At 37.0% G+C, this 18,703-nt stretch overlaps 2 protein-coding genes across 5 annotated transcripts in view; both read right to left on the bottom strand.

Moving 5' to 3' along the window:
- The window catches only part of LOC149718362 (protein PALS1-like), a 179,747-nt gene that overhangs the window by 64,169 nt on the left and 96,875 nt on the right, over positions 1-18,703 (bottom strand). For 3 of the 4 annotated variants that reach the window (XM_089842387.1, XM_089842388.1, XM_089842386.1), the window contains exons 3-4: positions 18,403-18,621; positions 18,152-18,269 (exon numbers count right to left, since the gene is read on the bottom strand). In XM_089842387.1, coding sequence (XP_089698513.1) covers positions 18,152-18,269; positions 18,403-18,621 — 337 coding nt within the window. Of the gene's footprint in view, positions 1-2,864; positions 2,994-18,151; positions 18,270-18,402; positions 18,622-18,703 lie in introns of those variants that run through there. The other variant, XM_089842399.1, reaches the window with a different exon arrangement.
- LOC149718369 (uncharacterized) lies at positions 7,530-11,046 on the bottom strand. The gene is made up of 2 exons (XM_089842385.1): positions 10,359-11,046; positions 7,530-10,062 (listed from the first exon to the last, which is right to left on the bottom strand). Exons 1-2 carry the CDS (start codon positions 10,866-10,868, stop codon positions 7,669-7,671), a joined length of 2,904 nt encoding a protein of 967 aa, XP_089698511.1. The 5' UTR covers positions 10,869-11,046; the 3' UTR covers positions 7,530-7,668.

Raw genomic sequence — 18,703 nt, 5'->3', positions numbered from 1 at the left:
CCTGATATTTCTCACACCCATTTTCGAAATTCCCTGATATTTCTCACACCCATTTTCGAAATTCCCTGATATTTCTCACACCCATTTTCGAAATTCCCTGATATTTCTCACACCCATTTTCGAAATTCCCTGACATTTCTCACACCCATTTTCGAAATTCCCTGACTTTCCCTGATATTTCTTACACCCATTTTCGAAATTCCCTGATATTTCTCACACCCATTTTCGAAATTCCCTGATATTTCTCACACCCATTTTCGAAATTCCCTGACTTTCCCTGATATTTCTTACACCCATTTTCGAAATTCCCTGACTTTCCCTGATATTCCTAACCCATTTTCAAACTCCCTGACTTTCCCTGATATTTAATAAACCATTACAACCCTATAGTTCAACTATCCTTAAGTACTTAAATAAAAAAAAAACGCAAAAACGTATTGAACAATTAAAACCATGTGGCAAATTCCGGTTGACATTACGACAGACACTACCACCACACCCACCAGCCAACCAAGCGTGTCTTCCACCCAAAATTGATACATTCGTTACCAATGTCACCTGTCCTTAATTACAACCGCGATAAAAAACTAAACTCTCGTGTCATATCAGTGTCAAGCGATATTGAACCCTGGATATATAGTAATAGCGTCAGATTAAGTTGAAAATGGACTCCATAGGGGGACTAAAGGCTAATGAAAGGTTGAATACGGTACCAGGAAAAGTGGGTGAAGCTTCTGCCCTTGCGTAATGACATGATAGGGATGGTAGATTGGGCAGCGAGCGGCGTTTCAACCCCGGGCTTTTTTTGCAACCCACCCCAAAAAATTGGAAGCACTTTCCCCAAAGCACTTGAATAGATAGAGGCAGCAGGGCGACATAGGGGTTGCTTGCTGCTCCCTCATAAAGACTCAGTCCAACAGGTTTAAGTACTGCTCCGTGGATAACAATATACATACCGATGGATAAGAGGGGATGGACACTTGCAACAGGGTTGCCATCAAAATTTCGCTATTAAATTCCATGATTTTTCAATTTTCCCCTGACCATTAGCTGTCTATTCCCTTCCCTTGACTGCTGCTGTCAATGTTAACAGCGTTTATAAAAATAATTTTTTTAATTGATCAACTTTTCAGGTTATGTTTTAATTTATATTTACTGTAATTTGCTAATTTATTGGAATTTTTTTCACTAAATTCATTTTAATCCGACTTTGAAACTCTCCCCTGGCTTTCTCTGATTTTTTTGGCTTAATTTAAATTCTATTACTTTTTTCACCTATTTTTGTATTCCCAGACTTTTCTCATATCTATTTGACCTGTTTTTGTATTCCCTTCTTTTTCTAACATTTTTGGCCTATTTTTGTATTTTCTGACTTTCCTCTGATCCTTTTGGCCTATTAATTTATTCCCTTACTTTTCTCTGATATTTTTGGCCTATTTTTGTATTTCCTTACTTTTCTCTGATATTTTTGGCCTATTTTTGTATTTCCTTACTTTTCTCTGATATTTTTGGCCTATTTTTGTATTTCCTTACTTTTCTCTGATATTTTTGGCCTATTTTTGTATTTCCTTACTTTTCTCTGATATTTTTGGCCTATTTTTATACTCCCAGTCTTTTCCTTAGTATTTTTGACCTATTTTTGTATTCCCGAATTCTCCTATCTTTTTGGCCTATTTTTTCATTCCCTTTTTTTTTCTCTTATCTTTTTGCCCCTTTTTTTCATTCCCTTTGTTTTTCTCTTATCTTTTTGGCCTATTTTTTCATTCCCTGACTTTTTCTCTGATCTTTTTGGCCTATATTTTGCATTCCCTGACTTTTTCTCTGATCTTTTTGACCTATTTTTGCATTCCCTGACTTTTCTCCGATCTTTTTGACCTATTTTTGCATTCCCTGACTTTACTCCGTTCTTTTTGGTCCATGTTTGTATTGTCTGCTTTTTCTCTGATCTTTTGGCCTATTTTTGTATTCCTTGACTTTTTTTCCCATACATTTGGCCTAATTTTAAATTCCATAACTTTCCTCTAACACATTTGGCCTAATACATATTTAAATTCCCTGACTTTTCTCAGACACTTCTACCCCATTTTTTAAAATAAATACCCTGACTTCCCCTAAATTAACCGCCCTTACATACCAAATCACCAATAACCCTACAAATAAAACACAATAAAAACATCAAGTATCCGACCTCTTGACTGGATATTAAATACACCAGGTTATTAGTGAAAGTGGAGAGAGAGATAAAAAATAATATAATTCTAGTCGAAATCCCAAAGAGACGATTTGAAAAAGATTAGTTTACGACTTGATAGCCTAGCTATTTTTAATCCATAAATTACATTTTCCTGATGCCCGGCTATTCCATTCCTACAGTACAGATGGAGAAGATGAAATTACTAATGAAGATGAGTCGGGATCATATTCCAAACGCACGTTTTTAAATAAAAAAAAAATGGAAAAGCTAAGCCTTGTTCTTGTCTACTTAAAAAAAAAGGTAATAAAGATATATAAAGAAAATGGGACAGATAAAGTTAAAACCAAGGAGGCTAGATTCGAGGAGTGGTCGATTGATTTAAAAATAAAACTAAATATATATAGGTCTACATAAAAAAACACCCAAATCGAAAAGTTATTGATTTATTTCCTCGATTTCCATATAAAATAAATAGTAAAATAAACTGCTGTTTACGAGTTACCGCGATGCATCATGAAGTTTGCGAGTAAATAAATAACTATGCATATCTAACACTATATTACGTTAAATTTAATAAAATCAAATTAAATTAAACGCTAAACATGCAATTAAAATAATAATATTTCTAAAAAGGCTTAAGTGTAATTTATCCGCGCAAATAAAAACTCACCATATAACTTGATTTTCTGATCATTGGTTTCGACCAATATGATCACGTAACCTCCTAAATCAACCATGGTTTTGTAATTTATTTCATAATCACCATATTTTCAGTCACAAATTGTAGTAGCACCAATATATTATATTATTTTGAGGAAGGGGGTTATCAGTTTAATTTAACACTAATTACTAATTAAAAACCACCACCAACAACAAGTTATAATAATAACAATAATAATTAGTTCGTAGTGTTGGCCGTAATAGCCTATTAAAATTGGGTGGTAAAAATTGACCTAAAATTGGTCTACTAAATAGCATCAACGCGCACATTTTCCTATCACGTTCAACGGAATTAACTGAACGCGATCACAGAAGCAAGTTTAGGACTATGCCCTAGAACACAGGTAATTAAAAACACCCCTAAAATCATCATCTGTCGATTGCAAGTATCATTACAACGGACACTAAGGCTTCGATGCACGAAACGTTGCTTGACGCACAGACACAGTTGGTTCTTAAAATCACCGAGACATTCTAGGACCGAATCGGGGTATGGTTCGAAACCGGCCATGATATAACTCGACTGGCAATGCACAAAAAGCGGCGCGAGCATCAGCGTCGACGGCGCGACCGTACTATTTTACCTCACTCACTCACACTCAAGCTCATCGGGCCTTGGCGCTGCCCAGTACTCCAACCCAGCCAGGGGAAGACACAGAGAGACCGATAACAGTCAGATGGAGATGGAGACGAGCTTTTTGCTACCTACTAAACTACAAAACTATACTAAACGTCCTTGGAATAATAATGAAAAAAATATCAAAACCCCCTGGAGGTACAAATAAAATTGTACATAATATTTAAGAATTCATGTTTTCTCTTCAATATGAAGCAGACGATAGGGATGGTGTTAAGGTTGGTTGGGGTCTCTCCTCATCAAGCTCTCTGGGAGGAAGAGGAGGAGTAAAGTGGATGGAGGTAGAAGGAAGGTATACGCAGGGACAGAACGGATCGAAAATTACATCAGTTCGAGCTGCCTTCTCAGAGTGTTTCATCCCCATCACCTCCCGGGCCTCCTGCTCCAGCTTCCAAACGAGGGATCGATACACTAAAGGAAAAGGCGCGTGCATTCTCTTTCCCTCGTGAGCTTTCTTCCTACATCCTCAGCTCTCCTCTCGCGCTTCCTTTCCTTCTCTTCTCTCCTCTCTCTCCATCTCCTGCACGCCCCCACTACACCACCACCATCACTCCCGGTCATCCCAATTCATGCAAAATACACGTATCTGGAGTTACACCGTTTCTGCTTTAATTTAATGACTAGGTAGTATCAGAAATATATTAAAATAACGGATAGTGTTGTTGCACCAGGACTAAAGTATATCGTTAGTGTTCAGTATGGTTTACGATTTACTGCAAAGGCTTAATTTCTTTTCGTTCTCTCTAGCTTCTTAAGCAGGAGACCAATCAATGATTGCTCCACTTTAAAATTATGCAATTATTAATCTCTCAACAGAAAATAGGCAGTTCGGTTCAGTTCATTTGAGGTATTGATCCAGGAATGAGTTAGAAATTCCCCCAGAATTTTTGGTTCTTTGAGATTAGAAATTGATTTCGTACAGTGAAAACTTGGTTTCGATTTGACCAACCTCACACTCTGTTATTTCAATTTGCCCTTGGTCATATGACCGAAAATTTTAAATATTTCCCCAAGATGTAAACAGAACTAAATTTAACGCGACGCCGCCTTTGAGAAGGTATTTAGCTCGTAACGAAAACAATCTATTTTAAGTAAATTTCGGTAAATTTAACCCGAAAATTCTTAATTGCAATAATGAACAAACTTAATTAGGCTTAACAACAAACTGTCAAAAGCAGCAATTGACGTCCCAAAACCAAAGTCTGGCATCAAATATCTAATCCACTCTGCGCATGCATCTTTAATTTCCAATATAATGCTAAGCCTTGGTGGGCCGGCTGTTAAGGTATTAAGAATTAATACCACCATCCCATTGTTTTGGCTATAGCGAAACGTTGTAAATAAAGATAGGTGTTTTTTGCAATCAGAGTTCCATCCTCTGTCTCTCCTCCGCTGTTCTTGGGCTTCCCCTACACTTGGTATCCCTTCTTGCTTTTGGAAGCCCGGGGATGCCCCTTTTATTCCGGATATTTCGCTTTTCCCAGCGTACACCTTATCATCTCTAGCTACATACTCTACTCTCTTCAGGCGTTCGTACTCTCTCGGACGGTCATATACGGTTCGTCCCATCAGGGCATCCTACCCCGAAAGTCTTACAAAAGTGCAGTCGAACCAAAATTTCTCCTCTCGATTTTTATCAGGGAAAAGAAAGGGGGAGTTGCTACGAGAAAATGCAGCATATATATTTCCAAATTTTATGGCACTTGGTGACGTCAGCGAGAAACGCTTTTAATAGAGTCAGGAGCAGATGACAAAGGAGTCTCGGACGCTACCTTTAATAATGTATAGTACAATGGGAACCGCGTACGTCACGATTATTAACAAAATTCATTACGCCAGTGCCTCCTCTCGTAGGAAATTTGCTCTTTATTTTCCAACCAATGGCAGGGCTGCAAAGTCTCGAAAGGAGATCTGGGAAATCATATATCTTTAAAAAAAAGTGTCGTCTGCTTATAATAGCCTAGGCTTACGTAGCGGTGAGTTAAAAATGGATTTAAACGGGGTTTTAGTGTTTTTGGAGCCTGAAATTGATAAGGAAAAGCCCAGCGAGGAACGTATCTTTATTATTAAACAACTAAAATGTGCTACAGGGCCACATTTTTCTGAATTTCTTATTGAATTAATTGATAACTACAAGAGGTTGGAAAAAGAAATTTTTGACGATCATTTTAAGCCTAAAAAGCAAGGTAGACTAAGAAAAAAGAAAGATGTTGATAAAGAAGGAAGCAATGCTGATGAGCCTCGTAAACAAACAAAATTTGTTATGGCAAAGTTTATGTTTGATTATCACGAAAAAGCTATCTCAATTAGAGATGCTTACTTCGGAACATTCAAAACATTGCTCTCAAAAGATGAAACCATAACACCTGAGCTAGAATCTGAATTACAGTCAGTTTTATCACTATTTACAAGCAAAGTGTTTGAATATGGACAATTAATGGATCAAAGGGCAAAAAATAATTCAACATTAAATATAGAAAATGTCAAGATGAAGGAGGAAAGTCTAGGCGGATTGTTTAAATTAGGAGGTGGTGGCTTGGGTGGCATCAGAAGAGTTTCCGTAAAGGGAAAGAAGAAAAATCTTTCCACAAAACAAATAATTGAACAACATCAACTATTCAAAATGACTGTTCTGTTCAAAATGACGAAGATAGAAAAGGAGAAAAATCTACCAATAGAGCTAAAGGTTCTTGACGAAGGAGGCCTACTTTTCCCTAAACCAGGGTTTCTTCCATTTGTTAAAAGAGTTAACGATGAAACTAGAAAGTACGCAAACTCTAAAAATTACAATTACTACGGAGTAAATTTGATCAAAAAAACAACCGAACACGTTTGGAGCCTCAAAAGTGAGCTAAGAGATTTGTATGAACATGGAATATTGCTTGAAAATATTAGAGTTGTTAGTCCGGAAATTTCTGATAAATTTTTTGAAATATGGCTAAGAAAAATAGTTCATTGCAGAATTCAAGAATTTCTTAGTAGTTATTGTAAAATGCAAAAAGAAAAAAAAACAGATGTTAGTTTAAGAGACAATTTGTTGGCACTCTCAACTCGAGAATCTAAAAAATCAAAAAAGAAGTCAAAAGATCCCAAAATAGTAAAACAACATAAACCAAAAATCTTAAGCAAGTTAAATGTTCCAAAAAGAAGCTGTACTATTAACTATAGCGAAACTGATTCATCAAGTACTTTTGATGAACCCAGCTCTAGTTCAGTGATAACTAGTCATAAGGCGTTACCAGAAGTAAATACCAAACAAAAAGCCACTAAAAAGATAACTGTTCCTTATAAAAGAAGCACAAGTCAAGCTGATCCATCAAATGCTGGTAATGCGTGCTGTCCCTCATTGGTAACTAGTCAAAATGATAAGAATAATCCTACTAAAATAAGCAAGCTTCGAAGAAGCCGGAGGATAGCTACAAGAGTTCTACTGGATGAATTTGACTAGAATAGCAAACTGAAATCTGATAAAAATCATGTTTTACCTGATAGTTCCTATTTTAACCAGTGGCGTCACTAAGTATCCAATTTATTTTTTGAGGGATAAAGCCCTCCTCCCCTAAATTTCAAGTCAAATTGCTTGTAACCTCCCCCCCTCCCAATTTTTAAATTCTAGCTACACCACTGTTATGAATAATTCAAATAAGTGATATTACCGTGTGATATAGCCACATGAGTTTTATTCGATGAATTTGACTTAAATAGCAAACTGAAAATGTGATAAAAATCCTGTGTTACCTGATAGTTCATATTTTAACCAGTGGGGGTCACTAAGTATCCAATTTTTTTTTGGTTTTTGAGGGATAAAACCCCCCACCACCAGTTTTGAAACTCTAGCAACACCACTGTTATGAATAAATCAAATAAGTGATAATACCGTGATAATACCGTGATAATACGCCATTGGTGTAAATTCTAAATTTAAATGTGATTTTTTTTAAAACTGAATTAAAAAACAATAAAAACAAACCCAAAGACTAGTTTTACAAATATTAAATTTTATTGATTTTACAGAACTAAAGATTTTCAAATTTTAGATTTCCCTGCCAAATGAATGATCCGTTTAAAAGCAAAGTTACACACCAAAATATGAGCTACTAAGGATGTATTGTTTCTTTTATAAATCCCCACTTCTTATGTATAACGGTACATCCCTGTAATCTGCGTTTGAGGAATGCCTACCAGTAATGTTCGCTCTTACTGCAACAGCTTTACGGGCGTGGGAGAAATTTATACTAGATAGTTTACTTCCGGTAGAATATTTAAATTGCGCAAATAAACTTTCAACGGCACTGCCATTTATTCGAGATGGTGAAATGAAATAGCCTGGGTTTCTTTTAATAAAGTCCAATGCAAGGCCTTCCATTCCATAAACGCAGATTCTGAGGAGGTCCCATGTTTGCCAGGAGATAAATTCTTTTTGCGTTGCTTTGTTGGGTTGGAATTCTGGGTTTTCATTTAACAATTCTATCGCCCAATTCTCAAAGAAACTATATCCCTCTCTAATGGATTTCAAAATAGCAGAGTCTTTAGTTTCAATTTTTCCCTTATCCAAGAACCCATTTTCGAAAAGTTTATTGCATGCTTGTAAGTAATAATAGCATTGCAAAGCTCCAGAACGGCTAGCCTGCGATGAAGTACTGCCATGGGAGTGAGCGTATAGTTCTGACAAAACTTGGGGTTGCTGCATAATTTTTGACGGCTTAACGTTCAGTTTTGTCCACGAGTCCCTGATTACATAACTTTTTAAAAGACGCGGTACAAAACGCATTTGACCATTTTTCGCACGTTCTTCTTCTCTCTTGTAAAGGTCCTCTATTTGTTTCCATCCAAATTTATTTTCATTTCTGATAAACTCCTTTGGGCCATCTTCTCGAGAGGCGTAGAGTTGGCCGATGAAATTTTTCAAATCATGAGTTGGGCATGTAATCCAGTATATTTCTCTGTTCTTGGCAAATGGGTGCTTAAATTTAGGGGAAATATCAAAGTTGAAGTCACTACCAACCTTCTTATATCCGAAGGCGCCTTTAATACCCATTGTCAGTTTTATCAGCGAAAGATTTGAACTAGCACCGTCACAAACTAACCCAATAACTTTAAAATTAAACTGTTCAAAAATTCTTAGAGTTTCGTAAAGGCATGTTAGCATAAAAAAGATGTTAACAGAGTGGCTTGACGAGAAATAAGGTCCAATTAGATCGAAATCGGAAGACATATCCCTCCATAAAAATTGTAAAATATATTGAGCCGGTTTTGGAGTTTTCTTATGAGCGTTGGAAAATACATCGTGTAAATTGGGAAATTCTTCCTCAGTCATAGCCAGTCCCATGAATGAATGCGACTTGGAATTCCATATAACTTGATCAATTACTTTGACCTCATCGAATATGAGAACCCCCTCACCAAGGGGTTCTTTTTCACCCTTAGATTTCTTTTCAGCTTGAAAGGCGGCGTATTTTTTTGCTTGGTCTTTCATGTAAGCGAAGTCAATTCCGGGATCGCTGTCATATTTTTTAGCTTTGGCTCTTAGTGTGTCCAAGCTTGGAAGTTGTAAAATTCCAAAATCACGTATGGCGTCAAACGCCGCTTTACTTCTTGTATAAATAGCCAAGGCAATTCGATAAGTTATGATATTCCAGCGATTTTGCTTTGAGCCTGTTTTGCATTTAATTTGGTCTTCAAAAAATTTCTTTTTGTCGTCACGATGTTGTCTTTCTGAATCCCTCTTCCAAATATTTCGTAAGGCTTCTGCGCTTGAAGGTAATTCCTTGCAAGTTTCGTCAATAACATGATCAACTTTTTCTGAGTGGTTTGTGTTTATAAGGTCGACTAAATGTTTTAATTCAGCTGACTGATCACTATTTAAATTTATATCTTTTTCCTTGATTATTGCTTCTAATTTCCTTAGTTTAGCTTGCAATAAGTTTCGAGCGCTTTGGACACGACATAATCTGACTTTTCTACTTCTTGGTGTTAAAAAGGATATAGGATAATTGCTTGATATCCGCATGCGCTTCAAGTTTCGGTCTGGTGTTTCATTTGTTTTTCGTTTTAGCACTCTTGATAAATTTTTTTGTAATAAACAACAGTTTTGGCACTTTTCCAAATAGTTATCACCTCGTACCGGTTTTGTCTTATTAAAGAAAACGGGACAATCAGTTGCTTGATATCGCAAAACAGGGGATATTATTTTAAGGAGTTTTGGATTATTTGTTACACGAGATTTTGGAAGCTCGTTAATAGAATGATGGTCAATTCCGGAGCAAAACACCTTATTATTTGGCTTGGAATTGAAAAGCAAAAGGTTAAGATATTCTTTGAGTTTATTATCATCCACAACTTCTAAATTCATTAGGTTGTCAATCTTGTCCTGTTTGAATAATATTGACAAACAAATTTTCCCACTTTCGGTGATTGTAACGCAAATCGGGTCATGTTCGTTGTTAAATATTCCAGAAACTTTTTTTGATGTAATCTCTATTGCAAACTCCCCTCTAATAAGCTTTTTAATCTAAAAAAAAAGACCTTCAATTAAGTAAAAGTATTTTCAATAACCATTTTAATACGAGTGGCTATTCAGAGGAAGAAACTAAAATAGCAATATTTTGAAATGGCGTATATAAGTAAAGAAAAAAACCAATCTAATCAGTAATATTTCGGAAAGGGTGACAATAAATTATGGTTAAAACCTATATAATTTCAGTATTTTTGAAAAGGTAGCAACTTATTTCATTGCAAATACAAAAACAGACGCACATTTAGCCGCTCATATTTTAATAATAAATGTATACCAAAGAAAATTCAAACCCTGTATGTCAAATTGGAGTACATTTCTTCATTTAGAATTCCAAGAGTTTTCTCAATCAGTTGTTTATTTATTGGCACGTCAGCTGTTTGAGTTGCACAGTCAGAAATCTTGGGCAAAATAGTTTGGCTTTCTTCACATTTCGATTCAGAAACTCGTTTTTCCAACATAATATTACACTGTGTTTGAATAGACTTAAATTGGAGTGAAGGTTTTTGCGTAGTTTTACCCAATGATGGTAAAATATAACACTGTGTTTTGGCATCCTTCAAAACTTTGCTTTTATCTTTCACTCCAGTGGGCACAAATTGTTCGTTAAGCCTTGGCTCACTTGGCTTTTGATGTGTTTCATTACTAGTTTGCGCGTACTTTGAGGATTTAGCAGGTTTAATATTACAAAGCGTAGTTTTATCTTTTTTCTTAATACCACTGGTTACAGCTGTTTGAAGGTAATAATTATATTGCGTCGATTTATGTCGCGAACCGATGGCATTCGCTTCAGTGGCCGCCATTATCTCGATTTTTTTAACTTTCTTTTCCCAGTCCCACTTCCCAGCAGCCTTTTGTGCCCGGTAGAATCTCACCAAAAGCTTCGTCTGCTATTCTGTCTGATAGCTATCGATACCACTACATTTTTGACTGAGCTGTGACGTACGCGGTTCCCATTGTACTATACATTATTAAAGGTAGCGTCCGAGACTCCTTTGTCATCTGCTCCTGATAGAGTATCTACAGACCTCTAAATAGGCCAAAATTAACGTCTAAGATATTTTTTGGGATAAGGATTCAGGAATGGGAAACGATTCATGTTTCAAATGGTGGCTTTATACATAGTTTACAGGCATGGAGGATTCCTACCATTAACACAAGGAGACCAAACGACTTGGAGCGTAAAATCGTCTGCTATTTTATACTCTAAGTTGCCTGGTCTCCTTGTGCAAATGGTATGAATCCTCCTTGCGCGTAAACTATGTATTAGTGTCTACAACTCAGTCGTGAATCTGGTTCTAAGAACAAATTGAACCATTTAAAATAGCGCCATCTATCGCCACTAAGCAGAAACAAGCGTTTGTTTTCAATTCCTAATCCCAAAAAATAGGACTTCGATGTCATTTTTGGCCCATTGACGTTACTTGGTCTATAGATACTCTACTTTATTAGTGACTCTGTGACGTCAGCGAGAATGGGTTCTCAAATTTACACCTGGCTCCGAGAGAGGGCGACACAATCTAAAAGTCTAAACATGCCTTGACTCATGCACATTGATCCCTAAATGAGACCCTTAGGGTCCTAAAAGTAGTACCAGAATGTACTTCATAATTTAGAATGACCTTGATACTAGCGAGAACTAATCTTAATTTCCTTGCTCGTGACGTCACACCCTCTCTTACCTAGGTTTTGGCGACCATATTGGAAGCCGTCAGCTCAGGCCATACCATTTAGACTACCAATATTGACGTCACGTCCCCCGGGGCCGTAACTCCTCCCCTCTCAGTACCACTCTATACCGTTACGTTAGTTTATGAAATCTAGAGACAGCTCCCTAGCTAATATCTCCCTGATTTTTATATTATTAAAAATAGCATCTACATGTTTTTAAGATCTAAGGGGTTACAGTCTATATAGCCTAGTTTCTTTTATCCTGGCGGAAGGAGGCTTTGGTTCTTTAGGCTTAACATAGAAGGCTTGGAATCTAAGAGACTCCCACGTTTTCATACGAAGATGAGATGAAACTTTGTTAGCTTTCTCTACTCTGAAGATGAATAGCGAGAGAAAGACGAGGTGGAAGGATGAATGTTATTCTGTTAGAGCATAGTTTGCCCCCCGATAAAAATAATCCATTCAAGTACATTTTTTCCTGGAAGCAAAGGCTTAGCTGTTATTTAAAGCCAATTGATTTATATATGAAAAATGTCCAGTGCTATTTTTGCAATGTAATCAAATTATATCGAACCTTTAATAACTGTACAAGAGGAAATGGGTCAGTGACCTGCAGTACCCCCCGCTAAGCCTAATATTTAAGACTTATCGAACATTCTGCTAACAACGCTAGGCCTAATTTTAGACCAATAATTGGGCGTCTTCATAATGTTAAGCCTAATTTTAGATCTATTATTGCTCATGCTCCTTATGTTAAGCCTATTTTAGACCCATTATTGAATATGCTCCTTATGTTAAGCCTAATTTAGCTCCATTATTGAATATGCTCCTAATGTAAAGCCTGATTTTAGACCCATTATTGAATATGCTCCTAATGTAAAGCCTAATTTTAGACCCATTATTGAATATGCTCCTAATGTTAAGCCTAATTTAAGATCCATTATTGAATATGCTCCTAATGTTAAGCCTAATTTAAGATCCATTATTGAATATGCTCCTTATGTTAAGCTTAGTTTAGACCCATTATTGGGCATGCTCCTAATTTTAGACCCATTATTGGGCATGCTCCTAATTTTAAGCCTAATTTTAGACCCATTATTGGGCATGCTCCTAATATCAAGCCTAATTCTTGACCCATTATTGGGCATGCTCCTAATATTAAGCCTAATTCTAGACCCATTATTGGGTATGCTCCTAATATTAAGCCTAATTCTAGACCCATTATTGGGTATGCTCCTAATATTAAGCCTAATTCTAGAACCTTGCATATCAACAACTAACCCTTAACCTAAATTAGAACAGTAATACCCATTTTAAGCCTACAATTCCGGTCTATTAATGCACGTATTCGGAAACCCAATAAGCCTGAATTTCAGGATGATTAAAGTAAATATCGACTGATCCCTTAAGCCTAATTTTAGAGCCTGCATATCGACCAAATCACGCTAAGCCTAAGAGTCAAATTTAGGCCTAAATTAGGGCCAAAGAACTCTTATAAAAAAACAACGCTTGACCTCTCCCATCGGGAAATGAGATGTATTAAGCCGGAAAATACCCTCCGTGAATACAGCAGCAAAATCACCAAATCAATAGAATAAAACGTATACACACACGCAAACTGCTGCAACTCAACACAACACAAGTGGGGGCCCAAAACCGGCGCTCACCCCGGTGGCCGTGAATTAATTGTACGGAAATGAGATATGTGTGTTGCCTGGTGAGGAACGATCACGCGAGGGTCACTTTAAATAGCCCGAATAATAAGGCTTATGAAAAACGTCCCTGACAATGAACTACTGCCGAGAGAGAGATATCGACCTGACTCATATGAACAGGATGGAAAAGATAAGTCCAACCAAAACAAGTTGGGAAATCAAAATAAACCTCTCCGAGCCGAGACGCAATTAAATATAATATAATTGACTAGTTGTTACCCTCGGCGTCGCGTGTAATAAGAACTTCCATCAAAATGATATAAAGAATGGGTAGATTTTACTGATGACTAATATTTTTGTAGCACCCTAGGAGCGAAGGCACTCGGCGTTGCCCGTCAGCCCGTCGGGATGCATTTTTTATTACTTCTCACGCCGATATTATTCCATAAAGAAGGGGTTTTTAAATTTCTGGCCGCCATTTTAAAAGATGGCAACAAATCGAACGCAAAAGACAATTCAGCCCGTCTATAGGTTAAAGGAAACCAGTGTACTAAATATTTGCGCAATCCTTTGAAACGCGCGGACTTTGTTGCATAGAGAAGATTTTTTCCATTTCTGGGCGCCATTTTTTAAGATGGCGGCGGATTGGAAAAATCTTTCTTAGTACGCGCCTACTACTTATGAGTAACGTTGCTGCAAAATTCCTGTCCTTTTCCACGCTGTATGTAGGTACATTATATTACATTCATTCAGAGGCAAGTAGACAGGGGTGAAATTGAAATTGAGAGAAACCAGCTTTGGACAGGATATTAAACGCATAATACAGACCCCATACTTTTATTATTATTAAATAGAGAATTCAGGCTGGTGAATTATCTATCCACCACCACTAGATATAAAATACCTATAGTAATACATCCCCCCTTAGGAAAGAATTCCAAAAATGTAGATAAACTTGTTTATTGTAAGTTTGAAATTCAAGTCCTAATTTTATGATTTATTTGACGCGTAAATAAAATTATGTTGCAGAATCTGGTTAGTTGGTTGGTGGTATACCAAGAAGCGATATCTAGTTTACTAGGGAGAAGGTTTAAGATGCCTAACTAAGTATTGGCGCGCCATAGTCCCAGTCCCCCTTTCAAAATACAAGGAGGCCCCGGCTATTTCGCTACACTCTCCTCAGTCGGAAAATATGACTGTAATTTTCGTCATTCGCGTCATCGCGCTGACGTGCACGAGTTTTCAAGAACCAATGAGATATGCTGGCTGGTTGTAATTTAGAGGCGGTGGGCATTAACTCCGGACCTACTATACAAACTTTTGGACTGGAGATAAAGGTAGAAATGTGGATCAATGAATTTATACCTTCTCCCTAATAAACTAGATATCGCTTCTTGGTGGTACGATGTAAAACGAGGGATAAATAAATAAAAAAAACTTTATCTACCGTGTCGCCGTCTCTGCTTAATTATGCATAATTCATGAAATCAATAAATATCTACAGGGAGTCTGCCAACATAATTTCAAGGAAAAACCTATACATCTACATTTCATCCCAGCAACTATAGGAAATTCCTTTAAAATTAAATTGTTGATTTCAAATCCGGTATAAACCTTTCTTTGGTTTTATTAAAGGGATAGTAGCGCGTATAGACAGATAATAGACCGATAAACTTATTCGCCTATTTGTTATTTTTACAGCAATACACAATAGTTCGAGAGGCTCAAAAGTGTGGTCCTTCACCAGGGGTTAACCAGTAAGAATTTGTCTGCACACTTATTACCAGAAGTATGTAATACTTCTCTTCGAGAGAAGTGTACCACAAAGCGGGGTATTTGTAACATGATTCTTTCCAATATAATTTTACATTTGGAGTGCACAAGGTTACTAAACCCAGAAGTGAGATGAAACTAGAAGTGAACGGCTCTAGCATTGGTAGTAGATCCTGGCACTAGTGAACCAATTTGAGGATTTTATGCCGCTTCCATCGCGTCTACACTAGAGAGAAGAAAATTGGTCGAGTTCCAAAAACATTTCCTACCCCCGTTCCCCTCAACCTAAAGCCGCGGAACACGGACGCGGCTCCTTGAATCTAGTTCGGTCGTCTACCCCCGCGAGCGTCTCACGTTTTGGAGGGAAAATTCTGAAACCGCTACCAGAGGGCCAACCGTTGGTGTGTTATTAAGAATATTCACTTTCGCCGAGTGAAGAATTTGGTTAGCTCAGTACTTCTAGTCTCATCTCATCTCACTTCTGCTAAACCGAACCACATACGCGATAAATAGTTCCCTCATCATTACTATATCTATTAGCGCTAAACAGCCTAAACTATTTGCCAAGGCGGATGCGCTAGTGTGTTTTTGTCCCACGTCAAGACAATCAAGGTTTGGGTCTACTTGATTGCTGAGGATTTAGTAAATACCAAACAGTTATAGAATTCACCCTGGCACGGTGCGATAGTTACCCATCTGAAGTTTGATGAGCGGGAGAGCAAACAAAAAGGGGTAATTCCCTCGCCTGGGAAGAATCACGTTACATAACTAAAGTATTAAGAGGATACAGAGTGTCATCCTTCTTCAATTATCCCCTTCTGTTATAACATAATCATAATCATAGAGTACATAATTTTAGAACTTCATGATTACAACGAGTAAGATATGCAACGATGAATATCAGTATCACTTTAAAGGCATTATTTCAAATATCTGCGTGTTATTTAGTAAATTAATATCCTAAAGCGTTATTTCAGGTTTTTAATTGCATGATCTAACATTAATTTTAGATTACAAATGGGTGAAGTATTAATGGTTTCCAAAAAAGAAAAAAAAAACCGGTCCCAGCTTGCTTTGGGGTGCTGAATGATTTTAACGATTTAATTTTATTCTCATACGAAATTTTTCCCAAAGTTTCTCACGGTTGTAGATAATAGATTTTAACGTTTAAATATTTATCTACTAATGAAGTCTCAAACTTTGGATTCATCTAAAAAAAGTGTTATTTCTCGCCAGAGCCCACTCGATCACGCGTTCACCGAAGACAACTGCTATCGACTATTCCATTAACGTCATCAGATGGGCATCGCACCGTGCTAGGCTGAATTCTACAACTGTTTGGTATTTACTAAATCCTCAGCACTTAAGTAGACACAAACCTTGATTGTCTTGACGTGGGACAAAAATAAATCCACAAGCGCATGCGCCTTGGCAAATAGTTAAGCGCTAATAGAGTAATGATGAGCTAGGAACTATTTATCGCATTGCGTACGGTATGTGATTCGGTTTTAGTAACCTTGCACTCCAAATGTAAAATGATGTTGGTAAGAATCATATTATAATTACCACACTTCTCTCGAAGAGAAGTATTATATACTTCTGATGGAATGCATATTGTCATAAAGATTGAAAAAGATTTGAATTCACGTTTCCTTTCAAAACATTCCATCAAATTAAGTTGTTACCCTAAATTCTGGACACAAATTTTCCATTTCAACGCGATTCAACTATTATTAGTTTAACGGGGTTGTGTCCTCTCAAAAGAAATGGTAGATTTGAAATAAAATAAAATAAAAAAAACTGTTCACAAATAAATAAAAAAACTTCTTCATTATCAAATCAACAGCAGAAAAGAACCTCTCCCCGGGGCCAAGGGTTCTCCAACACTTTTTTTAGACCTAAGCCTTTGCACTCGCACGAAACGGTTTTTTTTTCTTTCTTGATATAATAAAAGTAATGGAGAGACGTTTTTATGAGACTTGACTTAACCACGCGTGTTGCAAGTTCCAAGTATTGACGGAAATGGAGGTGCTTGCTTATCTTGGTTTCTACAATATTTTTTATCCCCAACAGATAGTTTCAAAGTTTCGTCGATGCCTTAAGGTCAGGATTGGTTATTTGATTTCAAAGCCAAGGCTTGGTATGTTTCCGAATTTTGATAACCCACCTCCAGTAAACCGATAAAGGTGTAACAGTTACAGATACGTGAATAAGTCCGTCTGCTATAGACTGTTTAGGGTCATATTCCTCCACAGAGAATATTAAAGGGTCTGTAAGGACTAAGGAAGTCATTGGTGGGTGGGTAAAATTTATTTCAATACGTCATAGACACGTGACTGAGGAGGGGCTTGATTATTTGATTTGAAATAATAGGGAGCTAACAACTGGCTAGGGGGAAGAGATAGTCTGACGTCACTTAGCCCCTCTCTGGTTGGAATTTTTGCACGTAGAATACTGTTTCCAACCTTTAGGGGGATAAAACTCCAGTAAGAGATAGAATGGTGTGGCGTTTCAGGGTCAGAACTGTTAGCTCCCTATTTATTTCGAAAACTACCACTTCGGGGAGGGAATTGGAGCTGAAATCTCACCATAAACAAGGACAAGGTGTCCAGTCTTACTCCATAGTGGAGTCTTTGTTACTTGGCGTCACGTGGTGTCTGTGACGTATTTCAAATAATTTTTACCCATCCGCCAAGGCTCTTTATAGCCCCTTTAAAGTGTTCAAGAAATTGACTAAAATATGTGTAAAATTATCAAATACTCGAGCGTGTTAAGCCTAATTTGAATATGAAAATTATGTAGCTAAGCCTTGTTTTATCATCGTGACGTTCTTGAAGCGTTTCGCAAAATTTAGAGCAACTTATATTAAATATATCCAAAGAAATACCATATTGGTAGTCAAATTCCCCCATAAACAATTAAAAAACACCACAAATCAAGTATGACAAAAATCACAAATGCAATTAAAATCAAATATTTAGGCCTACCTTTAGTAATGAAATCAATTCTAGGCGAAATTCCCTCCTCGCATCCTCCAACGACAGAAAAACCAAATCTCCGATCTTCAGGGGTTAAATTAATCCTGATTTTAAGAACATCTTCCTCCTAAATATTAAATAAAAAAATTGCAAATAAAAAACCACCATAATTTAAAGAAAAAATACTTCTTAAAAAAAACGCGACTTTAAAAAAATTTCAGAGGCGCTGGAAATAAGCCGTAATATTAAGGATGTCTTACCTCAGTGGCGCCATCTACGGATGATTCTGAAGAAGAACATTCGCTAGTGGGTAAACTACCGTCTACTTTGCGAGGTGGCGCCCGATTCGACGAGGTATTTGTGGTGGAGGTGATTAGGGCAATAATTTCGGGGTCGGATGGTGAATGCGAACGGGAACGCCAAGAGCCAGAAAATGTTTGAAAACTGGTCAAACTGCGTGGATCATCCCACGGGTCGATCTGAAGGATGAAAAAGGCAAAACAGGTCATTAATAAATAACTTAAAAATTATTAATCGTGATTGGGATTCCAGCATAAATTA

Source organism: Phalangium opilio, unplaced genomic scaffold, assembly GCF_054372755.1.
Source record: "Phalangium opilio isolate 3A_F unplaced genomic scaffold, DU_Popi_V2 ptg000002l_1, whole genome shotgun sequence".
Lineage (NCBI taxonomy): Eukaryota > Metazoa > Arthropoda > Arachnida > Opiliones > Phalangiidae > Phalangium > Phalangium opilio.
This window is presented reverse-complemented; position numbering and strand designations above follow the sequence as displayed.